Genomic DNA, 16,545 nt, shown 5'->3' on the forward strand with positions numbered 1-16,545 from the left:
CGATCAGTTGTGATCAAGAGAGTTGCCCCTGGGTTTTTCTGAGTTTTATTCCTGGCAAGTGCCACATAAACCCCCAGATTGCAGAAGCAGTTTGTAGGTTTGTTGTAAGTTTTTAATTATTAGAAGGGGGTGGGCAGTTGGCTCAAAAGCAGTCTGGCTCCCTCCATTTTAGTGGGAATGCAATCTTGATATTTTACCTGCATTCGGGAACAGATAAAATCAAGAGTATGGGGGAAAAGTGATTGCTCAGTTTCTCATGGCCAAAACATAAATGTGCTTGAGATTGCAAATATATCCTTTCTCATAGAAAAACTACTATAAACAAAGGCATGTGTGTGTGGACATTTAGTAACTCTAGTATGACCAGCTTACCTGTTCTGGCTCTTGTTTTAATAATAATTGGCCATACAACCTTTAAAGAACATGTTAGAGAATTAAATTTATAACCTTGCAAATTCAAGCAACAATTTGAGTAGATATCTAAGGGCTAATGGGAGTATAGCAGCAGTCTATGAATGTCTGTCTATCAGTGTTTTGTGCTGTGTCTTTTGTGACTAGGTGACTAATCTTATCAGAGGTGACTCAAAGCATTTACATTAGTAAATAGTTTTGTCCTGCTATCTGCTTTACTAAGTGACATCTGCTTTCCCTTTTGGCTTGACAGAGACTTCTGCATAAAATTTAAAATGTGCGTATTCTTCAATTTGTCAAGTAAAAGGGATTTGCTTACCTGCTCTTATATCCTGCTTGGCAAGCTGCACTGCATTATTGTACTGTTTATATAGGCGAGAGCATTTATTGTGACACACAGCATTCTCACCAGTTGTCATTTTATCTAGAGAAATTCAAGTAGCATGATCAGTGGTCATTTTTTCCTCTGCTGGACATCTTTTCCTTGAGGGCATAGTTTAGAACCATTTCTTCATCTATCAGACACGCTTAATCTTTCTTAGCATTTCCATTCATGCAATACTGAGAGATAATTGCTATTGAGATACCGGACTTTATGAAAGGTTATCTTTTTTTTATGAAAGGTTATCTTGTGGTGCCTCTCTTATTAGATACCTTTAAAGAAACAGTTATGACAAACCAGCTGTAAAGTTACTTAAAACTAGTACTTTGGTTGAAGAAAAGGCTGCAAAATTTTGAGCTGCTTGATGTCAGGTTTCATAAATAAAATGAAATGATCTATTGCCCTTTAGAATTTTATTAGAGGAAAAAATAACCCGTGGTAATTATTTATCCAGAGGGGTAGCTGCATTAGTTTCTTGCAGCAAAAACAACAGTCTTGCAGACCTTACAGAGTAACGCATTCATTATGGCATATTATTTCTGGGACTGCAATCCACTTCGTCAGATAACACTTCATTTGTTAGTGCCACAAGCCTGTTGTTTTCAGTATATCATATATCCTCAAAAGTTCAGCTGGCACACCTGTAGTCTGGGCGACTTTTATAAACAAGTAGCAATGTCTACCTTCTTTGAAAGCTATGTGGAATATAGTCAATAATAGAGCTCATGAAGTTGAGTTTAGGCATGTTACAAGAATAGCTTGTCTGATGAGAATGTATTCTGACAAACTGACATGTTTTGATAGGTGTTGAGGTAACTTTACAGATTTTTTTAATTAAGTAAAAAGTCCAAGCTGAGTACTCTACAGAAGGTTAATCCCAATATCAAAGTTTAAATGTTGGTTTAAGCATTACTAAACATGATCTAGCTCTTTTATGCATTTTTGAAGTGTGATGCAAATTTGATTCTGATGTCAGGCAGCTGTATTATGGAAACGTAAAGCAACTCGTTGCCTGGCAGCCCCCAAGAAACATGTCCAAATATTTATTTCAAAGGATCTTTAAAGAAATGAACTAATAGTCAACTCTTGCTGTATCTTTTTGCTTCACATTTCAATATCTACATTATCACAAGATTGTTTGAAAACACTTCCTAATGACAAAAATAAAATGACGTGCTTTTTATAGTAATAACTAAGAACAAAAAAACAGTTACCGTAGCTTTATTGGTATAGTATGCTTGCTTCCATGTTACTAATTCCTACAGTTCAACTTCCTTATATATCTAATTACTTGATATTAACTCTTGAGGGAGTTAGAAATCAGGGAAGTTTAAAAAAGCTAAATCATCTTCTTGTTTCCAGTCTTCTTGTTTTGCCATCATGTTTCTGAAACTATTATAGCTGGAAACTTGCTTATTTTTAAGACAGGCCAGGATTCTTTGAATTGTGTGTGCCTTTCAAAAGATGCGGGTAAATATGCTGTCCAGTTGTTGTTTAAGGCAACCTTTTCTTATGAAATATTTTCTTATGGCCAGGAATTAATTTTTATTTTTAATAAAGAGCAGTTGTCCCCCTCCTCCACACCTTTACTGTAATGTCATATACATTTTATGACACCATTCATTTAAGCTTTTCTAAATGTTAATCAAATAATTGGATCCCTATGACTTCTTGAAGAAGAGAGAGAAATCAATACGATTTTAGCTAGCACTGAAGTGTGCCCATTATTGGGATAGCTTGTAATATGGCACAATAACGTTTTATGTGCTAATAGACAATAATGATTAACCCGCAAAAGTAGTGAATCTGATATATAGTTCTCTTTCACTTTACAGTATTTGTACAGGTCGTCATATTTGTTGAAAAGAGGTGTACTTGCTCAAATGCTCAGTTTTTAGAGCTCCTGAATTTCCTCATCTTTTATGTGTTCATAGGCTACTCTAGTAATTTTTACAAAAGCAAACTGTGATTATATTCACATTTTCCCCCACCCCAAAGCAGTGATGAGGTGTTTATTGTATAGAGTATTAAATTTAGTTATTTTAACTAAAGTTATTTTAACGCAAAGTTGTGCATTACACTCTACTTGTCTTTGCTGCCCTCTAGTGATCTTGTGTATATAAGACAGAGATTAGTTTAAATTGATCCTGAGATCCAAGAGGGATTTCTTTTCTCTTTACTAGCGATAGGGTGGGGTGGGGTGTTGCGATACATTTTGTTAAATTGTGCTGTGCATTATATCTTCCAAGAATCTTCAGGTATTTACAAAGCAAGGTTATGCCTGTTGAACTAATATAATGAACATACTGTAGGGGAAGATAAAGGCTGTCGGTAGCCAAGCTAACCTATTCAAAATTTTCCTGACTGGAAAATATGCCAGACCCTAATAATGAACACAATACAAATTTATTGAAATCTCTCCTAGAATACATGTCTGTGTATGTGTGTGTTTTTAAAAAGCACAAGTTCATCCAGTCCATTAACTGTTAATTACTTTAAGTTACAGAACACAGTTGTTACAGGAAGAACATAGGAAGCTGCCTTGTACAGAGTTTCACCATTGGCCAATCTAGCTCAGTTTTGGGACTACAACTCCCATCATTCCTGACCACTGGTCTTGCTAGCTAGGGATGATGGGAGTTGTAGTCCCAAAACATCTGGAGGCACACTGGTTGAGAAACACTGGACTAGATGACCCTTGTGGTCCCCCCTGACTCTACAATTCTGTGAGTTGCACTGCAGATATCGGCCATAATGACTGCTTACAACTGTATTGGGTAGAGTAATTAATTCTAGCATCTTTTTTTCACTTTTTTTCTGTGCTGTTTCTTTAACAAGATTCCCACTTTACATCAAGGCACTCAAATTATGTTGCCCTTTTGGCCCAGTGATCTAGAAAAGCATTTCCAAATTCCTTGGCAGATGCTGTCATTGCTTTTATAGAGAATTTTGAATACTCTAGATGAGAAATAAAGAGAGACAAATTCCAGAAAACCTAAAAATCAGCAAACTTTCTCCCAGCTGTACAACATAAAAGACATGGTGTCTGAATGGTAAAAGATTTTTTTATATAGAATTAATATGAAAATTAATTGGAAAAGATTGTCACATATAATTAATATTAAATTTAATGTGACTGCTGTAGATGTGGTGGGCATACTGCTTAAAAAAAAACCCAACCAAATAATTGTCTCTAACATGCTAGAACAGAAATAATTTTAGAAATAATTTATAAATGAGAGAACTTACAATTATATTTTTAATTTTTTTCCCATCAGGAGGAGTGCATATACATTCCTTGTATTAGGCATATAGTGGCCCTACCTGGTGTAGTAGGGACCCAGGTGGCACTGTGGGTTAAACCACTGAGCCTAGGACTTGCCGATCAGAAGGTCGGTGGTTCGAATCCCCACGACGGGGTGAGCTCCTGCCAACCTAGCAGTTCGAAAGCACGTCAAAGTGCAAGTAGATAAATAGGTACTGCTACAGCGGAAAGGTAAACGGTGTTTCCGTGCACTGCTCTGGTTCCCCAGAAGCGGGTTTGTCATGCTGGCCACATGACCTGGAAGCTGTACGCCAGCTCCTCGGCCAATAACACGAGATGAGCGCTGCAACCCCAGAGTCGGTCACGACTGGACCTAATGGTCAGGGGTCCCTTTTACCTTTACCCAGTGTAGTACTGAGGCATTAAACATGTCTTGAGGGAATGACCGAACTTGTTTTTTTTATGACATGATATTCTGTTTATTAGTATGTAAAGAGTTCCATATTGATTCATTACCGTAATTCATTTGAAAGCATTTATAGGCTGCTACATATCGGTAGTTCAAAAATCTATAAGCTATGGTATGTACAGTCTAAAAAAACGGACACTGTATTATTAAAACAAAAACACAACCTAAAACCAATAGAGCAACAGTATAAAAACACATAAAAGTAGATGAAAGCAAATAAAACAGAAATTTGGAGGACTCAAACATGTACCAACCTTATGGTTCAGGGGAAGCCTGGACAAAAAGACAAGGCTTCTCCAAAACATCTGAAACAACTGAATTTTCTTTTAGAAATTCTATACGTTTCCTGCTTAAAATGGAAGGAATTCGAATACTAAGGGGTGCAGTATGTTGATCCTGTAATGAGGAGCTACATTAGGATAAATGGGAGACTTAAATGATTTCAGCAGGTGTGTTGTTGTCCTTCTTATCTTCTTCACTTCGTCTGAAATGTAGGTATTCTGGTTGACAAGGCATGGATTTCACTGTGCGATTAACAGTGCATTATGGAGTGTGCATGGTTCCATGTAATTTTCTGGCTTGCCAGTCTTGCAGACTTGCCCTTGGGAAGAGCACAGACAGATAGGCTTGTGAACGTATTTATTTTGAGTAGGAACAAATTGGAAACAAAAAGTTTTCTTTTTGGAGCACTCAACAGAAATCATCCATCAGCAAGGAGGGCCGTAGAACCCGTTGCTTTCTTGCTCACTCAACCAATATTTCTTGTTGATTTCATGTTTCTTTTGGAGAGTATAGGCAAGATTAATATAATTTAGCATAGTTCAGAAAATACAGCTTTCACTCATTGAACTGAAGGAGAGTTGCATTCATGGAAGGCCCCCTTTCTGAGTGATTCTGCACTGAACAGAAGCCCCTTCCATTCATGATGAAACATGAAATGAGAGAAATTTAGGGATCACAATTGGTTACAATAGTCCTGAATTGTTCTTTTTAATTACCTGTAAATAAATTTGCTTGAATTTATGGATTTAGATCCAAATTTAAACGACAAATTTCATTAGTGCTATTCCATGGATGTGAAATAGAAGACTGATTATTGTTTAGAAAAAGGAGAGTATACAACTCCTGAAGGTATTTGAATCTGAAGAAATAGAGGTAGAGATGTTAAAAAGTGTGGAAGGAGACATTTGAAAGAGATCTCATGTTAGAGGACTGACATGTACTTCAAGGGGAAAAAGGAAATGGTAGAAATTTGATTTACAAGACAAACTCAGCAGGGAATTGTGAATAGTAGCAAATTGTTACCATGAATTTCTTCTTGTGGTGCTGTTGTTAATTGCTGATTTTCATTATGGCTAATAAACTGAGACTTATCTCTGAAACTGTGGCTCACTTAATCACTTATTTTAAAAGAAACTCTGTTAACAATGTGGTATTTAGGGTTCCCCTCCCTTGGAAACAAGGTGGTGATTTTATTGATTTATAAATCAGTAGAACACACATTTAGGCATTTGAATTACACTCCACATATATCTTTTGCATATGAAAATATTATTTCTATCTTTCTGTAAATAGGCTAGAGAAAAATAACTATTCCTGAAAGACAGTACACTTTAAGCTGAATTTATCTTACTATTTGCAACTTAAAAAAACACAAAACAACAATGCCAGCAACCCTGATTTTTGTAGTTTTAGTCTGTGTCATCAGTCACAGTCAGTGCTTCATAAGTTTACTCTCCCCAGGACAGCAGGATCATTTTCTTCATGATGGCACTGATTAGTGGTACGTGGCTTTTTCATTAGCCATTGAAATCCGTAGAGCTATTTTGTAAACTTGATGTTAGGATAGACTTTCGAAGCCTATTTGGCTGGTTTTATTTGGCCCTCAAAAAGGGCTACAAATCAAAGAATTCGCTTTTTATTGAGTCACCTAAAATTAAACACTTAATTGGAAGCTTTTATACAATCAACAAGCAGCTTTTTTGCATTCTGATGTTTTTTTGTGGGTTGTAGAATGTGCCCTTGTAACAGGACTTGAGGCATAGAACAGCATGTTAGTCCTTAAATAGCTGGGATATTGTGCACATCCTCTAAATCTGACTTCAGAAAGAGAGTAGGATTTCCTAATAATGTTTTCAAATACTTCTATTCCATATGGGTTTTATGATTCATGAACTGGATTATCATCAGTTCTCTGTTTTACATTCCTGGCACATTACTGCCACTGATTGGAAATGCTTTTGTATCCTTTGCTGGAATTAACTCTGTTCCACGGTCCCGAAGCATCTGCTCAGCAGATACTTCTCTACAAAGTATCCACGGGTTTTCTTCTTCCTCCTTTTATCATAGCTTAACAAACCCTTTAAGAACATACAAATGAAAGGAATTGCCTTTGCCCATTGAGATTTTATTTTTTTTAAAAAAATTTTTTTACATGATATGCAATGCCCTTTTGATCTCCGGGACTCATTTCTAATGAGGTTTTTTAATACATGTCCTTAGGCATCTGCTTATCATGCAGAAGGCTGCAGTTCAGTCCCTGGCATCTTCAGGTAGGAGTGGGGCAGACCCCTGTCTGAAATCCTGCAGAGCTGCCACCACTCAGTGAAGGCAGTGCTGAGCTAGATGGGGCAACGTCTGACTCTATAAGGCAGCTTTCTAAGTTCTTGTTAAATTTCTGTTAAAAATACATTGGGTAACAGGACTGGGAAAGGCTGCTGCCTGAGGCATTGAAGAGGTAGTATTAGTGACAGTAAGCAACAGGCAAGGTGGGCAAATCATGTGAAGTAACAATAAGGGGGGTGCAAATATCCTATTTCTGTTTTTGAGATTCTTCTTTCACAGAATGCTTTCCAGTTGTTTTCATCTTGTTGCTAGTGCTGTGTAAAAACTGTGGGTTGTATCAAGTACTCCCCCTGATCTGCTCCTGGGGGTTCCCCATTTTGAGGATGAACTGGGAGCTGCAGGGCAGTGTGGGGCATAACCAAGTGTGCATTGGTGCTTACTAGGGAAAGTTTTGAAGAATTATCTAGGTAGATAGGACAATAAAATACAATGGAAAACATAACATATTTTTTAAAATACCTTGTAGGATATATTTCGGGTAGCTATTACAAAACTGGGGAAAGGGCTAAACTTTTCCTTAATGTTGCTCATTGTCCCCAACTACCATGTTAGTTCTCTCTGTGTAACATTTAACCAAGTCTTCTCTTCTCATGATGAACATTGGAATCCGCCATATAGCAAGTCAAAGCACTGGTCCATCTAGCTCAGCACTGTCTACAATTATAGGCAATATTTCTCTAGGATTCTAGACGGCATTCTCTCCTTGTCTTTCCTGGAGATGCTGGGGATTGAACCTGGGACCTTCTGCATGCAAAGCAGATGCTTTACCACTGAGCTACAGCCCTTCTCCTAACCATGAAAATGACCATAAATCTTAAATCTGACATGCCCCAAAATTCAATATGAGAAACAAGAAATGTTACAGTGTTTCTCAGTGTTATAGAGCACAAGTCTATTGATTTCCGTGAGTCTATCCAAGCAGGACTTAGTTGGGTATCACCCAGAATTTAAATGTGACAAGCCATGATGTGAAGAAAGAACTAAGGGATTCAGAATGTGTGATTAGAAGTTATTTTGTCCTCAAGATCAGTATGTGTTTGGAAGTAACTTCTATTTAAACATTTTTACAGGATGAGGATGAGCTGGACTCCCATACCATGGTGAAGACAAATTCAGAAAGTGCTGGCACAATGAGAGCCACAAGTACTATGAGTGACAGTGCTCAGACAATGATTGAACATAATAGCACCATGCTTGAATCCGATTTGGGGACCATGGTGATAAACAGTGATGATGATGATGATGAAGATGAAGATGGAACTATGAAAAGTATGTTTAATTTTCCTTTCTGTTTAAAGCATGTAATATTTTCCCTCTAGATATGTAAATTGTTATCAATAAATATGCACTTAAAATGTTATGGATTCTACAAAAGAATGTTGGAGTTAAAACCTTGGGAAAGGAAGCTGTCCATATAGATATTGGCTACATTCTTGTGGTTTGTGCAGATGAGATTCACATGTGTACTTGAGCTAGTTTTCCCTGACAACACGTCTGCCCTTGGGCCGAAAATTCCATGAACTCACAGATCTCTTCAGCAAGATGGCTCACGACCTCTAGATTGCCTTTATTAGTAATATTAGTTATAAATACTTTGCTTACTTCATGCTATGTTATGGAACTAAATATAAGTTTTAAATGTGATTTCATTTTTATTGAAGTCATTCACATAACATTTCATGTAGGATAACTGGAAAAATTAAAATATATTTTAGAACTATAGAACACTTTTCATTAAGGTCACACCAGTCAGACCCAGAGCCATTTGGAGCCAGTTCTATGATAGTCATATAGATTTATAGTCAGGAGTTAATGGTTGAACAGTGTAAAGGGTATATTTTTAAAAAATGATGTCATAAAGCATTGGCCTGGTTCACACATCTAGTTATGCCATGGTTAAAAATAAACTATGGTTTACCGCAAGCAAAAAAGTGTGCTGGTGCACACTGCTTAATCATGCTCGCTTCAATCCTCCCCTTTCCCTCCTTTTCTGCAGTCGGGAGGAAACAAACCAGGATGTTGGCTTGGCTACTTTGGTTTCCACTTGTGATTTGTTTGAAGAGAAACAAACCACAAGTGCTGGTTGTCTTGTAATAAAAAAAAAAAGATGAATAAAATTTTATTTATACCCCGCCCTCCCCAGTCAAAACCGGGCTCAGGGCGGCTGACACCAGTAAAATTACAATAAGACGTAAAAGAAAGAAAAACAATTAATTACTGTAAAACACAGTTTAAATTTTAAAATTTTAAAATGCAGCCTCATTTTAAAGTAGCCCAAATCAAAACCATAAGGGAGGAAAACATAGGGGTCAGACTGAGTCCAGCCCAAAGGCCAGGCGGAACAGCTCCATCTTGCAGGCCCTGGTCTCCTGTGAGAGAGCGTTCCACCAAGTTGGGGCCAGTACTGAAAAGGCCCTGGCCCTAGTTGAGACCAATCTAACCACCTTATGGCTCGGGATCTCCAAAATGATGTTATTTGTGGACCTTAAGGTCCTCCGTGGGGCATACCAGGAGAGGCGGTCCTGTAGGTACGAGGACCTGAGAAGAAGTAAGGGAATGGAGTCTGGCTGAGGAAAACGAGGAGCAAAAGAGGCACAATGGAGCAGTATGCATTAGCATGCTGGTAGTTGGTGAAAAAAACCTCATTTTATTATAGTTTATGGCTTAATGTGTAGTGAGAACTGGTTCACTATCTGTTCAAAAGGTAAATGTACAGTGTTGGCATTAATCTAACTCCTTGTCAGAAACTTTCTGTCTTTTGCTATTATGACTGCTTGCCTTTTGCCCAGTGCCTTCAAATATTAACTGAGGTTTCCAAAAGCATTTCATCTCTCCCAACACATTCAACTGAATGAATTAAGTTTTGCAAAAGCTCTGCTGGAAGTTAGTGAAAACATTGGTGGTATGACTGTTCAGTCATAACTCCTGACAATGTAAAGTGTCTAATATTTTCTCTCCAGAAATGCAGAAGAAACATCAGTTGCCCATCTGATGGCTATCTTGCCATATGTCTGGCAAATACACATGTGACAAAATTAGCCTAATATAATCTATTGCTAGGATGAACTGAAGCAGTTTTATGTGTCTTATTAAAGTCTGAACAGATTTAAACTTATTTGAATGTTAGAAACATGCTTGTTGTGACTTGTAGAAGTGGAGCTGGCAATTTAAGATTTTGTAGTGCTTATGTACAGTAGACCAGGGATTTTTATCTCCAGCTAAAAGATAATAAACAGTTCTGTTGATGAGTGATGACTCTTGAGTAGAATGATTCAATCCATAAAACACTTAATACATGTTTTAATTTGTGTATGATGCTGAAATAGGTATTTGCTTTATAAACTTCTGTGGATAATGGGGAGATTTATTATCAAAATCTTGAACTAATATTTAACATATGGTAGAAGGGTATTATAAAACATCATGAAGATAATGTTATGTAAAGCAAATGTAAGAGTTCCAAGAAGAATAATGGATGAATTATTCTGGATGGAAATATATTCACAAAGAGATAGGCACAAAGAGATATATGTGAAAGAGAAGGTTGTCGGTTTGAATCCGCATGGCGGGGTGAGCTCCCGTTGCTGTGTCCCAACTTCTGCCAACCTAGCAGTTTGAAAGCATACCAGTGCAAGTAGATAAATAGTTCTTGCTGCAAGGGGAAGGTAAACACTGTTTCTGTGCTCTCTGGCACTCATCATGGTCTTCCATGCACCAATAGCGGTTTAGTCATGTTGGCCACATGACCCGCAAAGCTGTCTGTGGACAAACACCAGCTCCCTTGGCCTGAAACGAGATGAGCGCCGCACCCCATAGTCCCCTTTGACTGGACTTAACAGTCCAGGGGTTCTTTACCTTTTACCTTTACCTTATATGTGAAAGATACGCTGTGCAACTCTTCTAAGAAAACATTTCTTTTAATTGCAGAATGAGACCCTCTTTTAATGTTAAGTTTCCCATATATACTCTCATTTTTTGGAAATACACAACTCCATGGGTTTGTGGTCCATCATAACCTTTTACAGACTTGTTCATGTGTTCAATGAACATATGTACGTGTGTGTGTATGGTATTGTGGTGGCAGGTTCTACCCCTGAACTTCTGCACATTCATGAGATTTCTGTAGAATGCTGCCATGCATGTAGCTGTACATCTTAGGAAGTCTTAGGGTTCTCTTTGGGCATAACTGAAAAGCAGTGTTCCTGATAGCATAGACCAGGGTTCAGCAGTCCTTTGGACCCATGTGTAGATATTGGATACTACAACCTATTTTATTTGCTACAATAGAATGTTTATTTCATGCTGAATTTCATTGGGGGAGAGGATCCTGTGGGCGCCAGGAAAGGTCTCTATAGGTGTAGGTGCCCCTATGGGTACCATGCTAGTGACTTCTGCCCTAGATAGAAGACTCTGCACATATAACAGTGTAAGTGGATGCTTTCTGTAAATGTTTTAATGAAGTAAGGAACAGAGCCTGCCACTTGGATGCCTCAAACCTGCCCACACTTACATTTTGTTGAAACAGGCTTAAAAACAGTCCTCCTTTTGCACTGAGTGTCACTTACTAGTTATCCTATCACTGAACACCAAGCCCGTCTTTAATCTGTACTCTGTTTATATTATTTAGGCTGGAAAAGTTCCCTCCAAATAGCAGGGGTTGTATGTTGGATTACGCCTCAGGACAGGAATGAAGGTTTTGGAAGCAGACTGAGGCTCCTATGATGCTCTAGTTCATTTCCTGCCTTTGTTATGATGAATTCAGTTGTGATCGCTGTTGACACCTGTGTAATCTTCTCAGGCTAGTTGCTATTGATCTTTCTTCTGCCTTGTATTCAGACTTTCATCTTGAGTGTTTTTCCTCTCCTTCCTCATTAGATATTTAAGGATCTAATGGATTTAATGGATCATGGTACATCTCATGGATGTACGGAAAATGTACATAGCCAGAACCAAATTGTTCATACAAGCAGATTCTCTTTTTGTGTCTTTCCATCCAGCACCTCTGCGTAGAAAGGTTTGTGTGCCCACTTTGTCTAAATGGATGGCTTATGAGGTGTTAAAGATACTAGTGCCTTTGAGACTGACCATTCATTCCATGAAGTCTTCTTCTTCTTCTTCTTCTTCTTCTTCTTCTTCTTCTTCTTCTTCTTCTTCTTCTTCTTCTTCTTCTTCTTCTTCTTCTTCTTCTTCTTCTTCTTCTTCTTCTTCTTCTTCTTCTGCTAATAGGCCTCTTCCTGATGTTTGTGAAGTGGCTGCATGGGCTTCTCCAAATAATTTCATATGCCATTACAAATTTAGGCTGCTTTTGAAAGGATGGTCCTTCAGCAGGTCCTTCCATAGAATATTGCACAGTTGGATGCAGGCCAGGGACCCGCCCTATTTTTCATGTAAGACAATTTTACTCGACTATGATTGATCGTCAAAGAAGATTAGCTTTGGTGTACCCCAACATACCATCCCTGATAGCTGAAGATAAATAGCGTGATTGGTACCTACCTGAACAGTAGATTTCCTTCGCTTCAGCATGGATGGTATGGCTGCACCCTGTCATATTTGACTGCATGTATTTTTATAGGGACCATACAGTACATCCACTGATCTGTTAAGCTATTTTGCTGGAATCAGGCTTTCCACTACTGTTTATTTTCTGCTGCTTGCTTTTCTAAGTTTCTCTTTAAGTTCATGGGCTCATGATTCTTGTATCAAGTTTGGCGAGTCTGCAAACTAGAGCATCATGGGAGCATCCTCCTACTTCCTGCCATAACCCAACATACCATCCCTGCCTAAGCCAAAGGTAGATAGGTATGGTTGACACCTATTGCCTCAGTGAAGAGGTGACACCAGAGTCTGTTGAAAGTATAAAAAGTAGTGAACTGGACTGATCATGCAGCTTTGTCATAAAATGCTTAATTTCACTATTATATAGTATAAGGAATTATTTAATTTTCCTACTATTTACATATGCATCTTTCACTTCCTACACTGAACTTAAAGCTACTACATCTTGTTGCTAGACATTCTCCTAGTCAGGTATTGACCAGGCTCAAAACTGCTTAGCTTCAATAATGAAGCTTGGTGAGGTAGTTCTCCAGCTTTTGGAAATAAGATTTTGTTCTGCCTATTTGAATGAAGAGAGGACTCTGTTCTGTGTAGAAAAACTGGAATGAGTCATCGTTGTGATTTTGGTGTGTCCTCAGCTAGTGTTTCCCTTTTATCTCTTCCCAGTATGTGATAAATTTCTTCCACATAATGCAGTGTGGTCATATGTGAAATTCTTTAATAGCTTTGTGCTATTTCAGCACTATACTTGGTTTCTGTGTTAATCATTAAACTATGTCATTGCTCTGGGAAGAAATGATCTGCCCCTAATAACAAATTGTGTCCAAGGAATGTGGATATTACTTCAACTTCACAAATTATTGATGTGTCTTTTGACATTTGTTCTGTTTTGAAGCCCTATAGCCACCACATTTTAACTTGTGCTATATTGGAGCTTATTTATTTATTTATTTATTTAACATATTTATCAGTCAGTTTTTAAACGACTGTGAAATCACTTATTTTCAGATGGTTCTCTCAAATATGTTAAAAATTATACCAGCACATGTGGGCATTGCTTCCTGTATTAATGCAGTTTGGGTCTTGGTGGTAAGCATGGATCATGGGTTATGTGTGAATTGAGCTTGAGAGAAGAATTCGTACATTCTCTTAACATGTGATCTGTTTGGTCTTGTGCATGTTAGGAGGAAGGAACTTTCCTGTCTCTTCCCACAGTGTGTCTGCCCACCGTAAGCTGAAAGACTATTCACTTTCTGGAAATCGGAGCACGAGATGAGAACCCCAGGATGTTTTTAGATTATTTCATTGGCCTGTTTCATGCAACCTCTTCACTTCTCCCTCATAGTTTGCTTGGCTCACCATGTCCTCTGAACCGGGCTCATGGTTTAGCTCTCTCCAGACTAATCATGTTGTAACCAAGGTTTGTTATTGGCTATGGCTCATAGTTAGTTTGGAGAGAACAAAGCCATGAGGTCTGGCTTGAGGTGAAAAATGACCGGGTAGGAGCAAAGTTGCTGTGGTCCCTCGGTCCAGTATACCTGAAGGAGCGTCTCCACCCCCATCATTCTGCCCGGACACTGAGGTCCAGTGCCAAGGGCCTTCTGGCGGTTCCCTCGCTGCAAGAAGCCAAGTTACAGGGAACGGAGAGGGCCTTCTCGGTAGTGGCACCTGCCCTGTGGAACACCCTCCCACCAGATGTCAAAGAGAAAAACAACTACCAGACTTTTAGGAGACATCTGTTTAGGGAAGCTTTTAATGTTTAATAGATTATTGTATTTTAATGTTTTGTTGGAAGCTGCCCAGAGTGGCTGGGGAAACCCAGCCAGATGGGCGGGGTATAAATAATAAATTATTATATTCAGGGTGGATTTGATTTAAATCAAACTGATTTAAATCACGATTTAAATCACGATTTAAATCACTAGTCAATAAGGCTTGATTTAAATAATAGTTTTCTACATAAAGACTAATTCTTGCTGGTATGACTTTAATATGCAAGTAGATGAAGATTTTTAGAATAACAACTTTTCATATTAGTTTTTTATCCCCAGTTTAATAGGTTAATCATTCATATTTGGACAACTTTACTGTTGTACTTAGGAAGGAGAAAAATAATCATTACCTTAATAATAACGATTTAAACAGATTTATTCAACTGAAACAATAACATTACAGCATATGTTATTTGCTTAAACAAACATCCATGCTTGTTAACTAATTTGGCTAAACAAAAACAAAATATATATATTTTAAGAAATTTAGACTGTCAGCCCATCTTACACATGAAAAACATAAATACTGTCCATTCCAAACAATCAGAAAAATATTGTTTCTATTCTATTCACTGAACTTCTTGAAATTTAGCACTGAAGGGGTTGTTTCTGTATTCATAGGTTTGTTGAACAATAGGATTAAGGTCTTTTTCTCAACTCTGTTCATGTTATAACATTTTTGCTGTGAAGAAGAGGCATGTGATCTCTGTTGAGTCAAATTCAGTTTTGAGAACTGCAAAAGTAAACCAAGCATCTGTGATAATATCTTGTAGGCAGAGAAACTGCCCAATAATCTTAACAAAAACCTCTGGAAGAGCATGACATTGTGAATGGATTAATGGAATTTATTTACCCCAAAAATTAAACATATACAACCTTATTCTACATAATTAAAAAACTAATCTTTATTTCATGAAGGAATAACCTTTGGATAGTAATATATTTTCCTCAAAAAGCATTTTATTTAAAAAAATCTGATTTAAATCAAAAGAATTGATTTAAATAAAAAAAAATCTGATTTTTTTGATTTTTTTTTAAATCATTGATTTTTATCCATCCTGATTATATTATTATTCACTGGCAGCCCTCTGTATCTGTTTGTTTTCTGTCTCTTAATGTAGCTCTTATAGGATGCAATGAAGATGTGAAACGCTGTGACTGATAAATCTGCAGAGTTGCTAACCCTAAATATTCCTTAAAAACATTCATTCTACTCCACTAGTAATGCAGGATTGATTTTTCTCAGCCCAGTACTGTGGTGGTGTTGTTGTTGTTAAACCAATTATCCACCCTTCACCAGCAGGTCCCTGGGCATGTTGCAATAATAAAAAAATGCAACATTAAAAAGTTAAAACAAATCACAGTCACAGGAATAGGGTGGGTTCAGAAATGAGTGGGGGAAAGCATTTTTATTCCTCATGTTGGAATTAATTGTATTCTAGGAGAAGCAAAAGGCGACTTATAGATGATGCATTTGGAGGGACCTATGATCTGGTGGTCTTTGTATACTGCTCTATCATAAAAAAATCAGAGAGCTTTACAACAATGGTTTCCAATGTTACTAAGGGAGGAGTAGCCCCATACATACTGGGATTTAGTTTGGGCCAGATCTCCCTTTGAGATTGCTTAAAATGTGTAGATTTTTGGGTGACACATTCTAAGATGGTTTTTTTTGCAGCAAGCCACACAACTGCAGAAATAAATGTGTTTAGACAGAGGGGGAATTTTCTTCTTCTCCTAGCAATGCAAAACTACCCGACATCTTTTAAAACTTTGCTAACGTTAGATTTTGTATATATATTTCCCTCATCTTTCTATTTTCCTGCTCAAGGACAAAATAAGTAACAATAATAAGTTTTTTATTTATAGGCGCCCATGCTTGGAGGCCCCTGGGCGCTATGACAAAAAAATAAGTAAAAACATATTTCCCCCCAACAAATAGGGACTTGTGCCCAAATAAAGCTGAGATCTGGAACAAAACAAAGCTTGACATTCTAACCTAACATTTTAATACACAGCCTAGCAATAAATAGCATTGTGTTTTCTGGCCTTATATTTTTTC

The 16,545-nt window shown here is 37.6% G+C and overlaps 1 protein-coding gene across 3 annotated transcripts in view; it reads left to right on the forward strand.

The window, feature by feature from the left end:
• Window positions 1-16,545, forward strand: part of STK3 (serine/threonine kinase 3) — a 115,578-nt gene that overhangs the window by 49,696 nt on the left and 49,337 nt on the right. For all 3 annotated transcript variants that reach the window (XM_035126142.2, XM_035126143.2, XM_060277692.1), the window contains one exon: window positions 8,223-8,421. In XM_035126142.2, coding sequence (XP_034982033.2) covers window positions 8,223-8,421 — 199 coding nt within the window. The remainder of the gene's footprint in view (window positions 1-8,222; window positions 8,422-16,545) is intronic.

Source organism: Zootoca vivipara, chromosome 8 (genome assembly GCF_963506605.1).
Source record: "Zootoca vivipara chromosome 8, rZooViv1.1, whole genome shotgun sequence".
In the NCBI taxonomy this organism is placed as follows: Eukaryota; Metazoa; Chordata; class Lepidosauria; order Squamata; family Lacertidae; genus Zootoca; species Zootoca vivipara.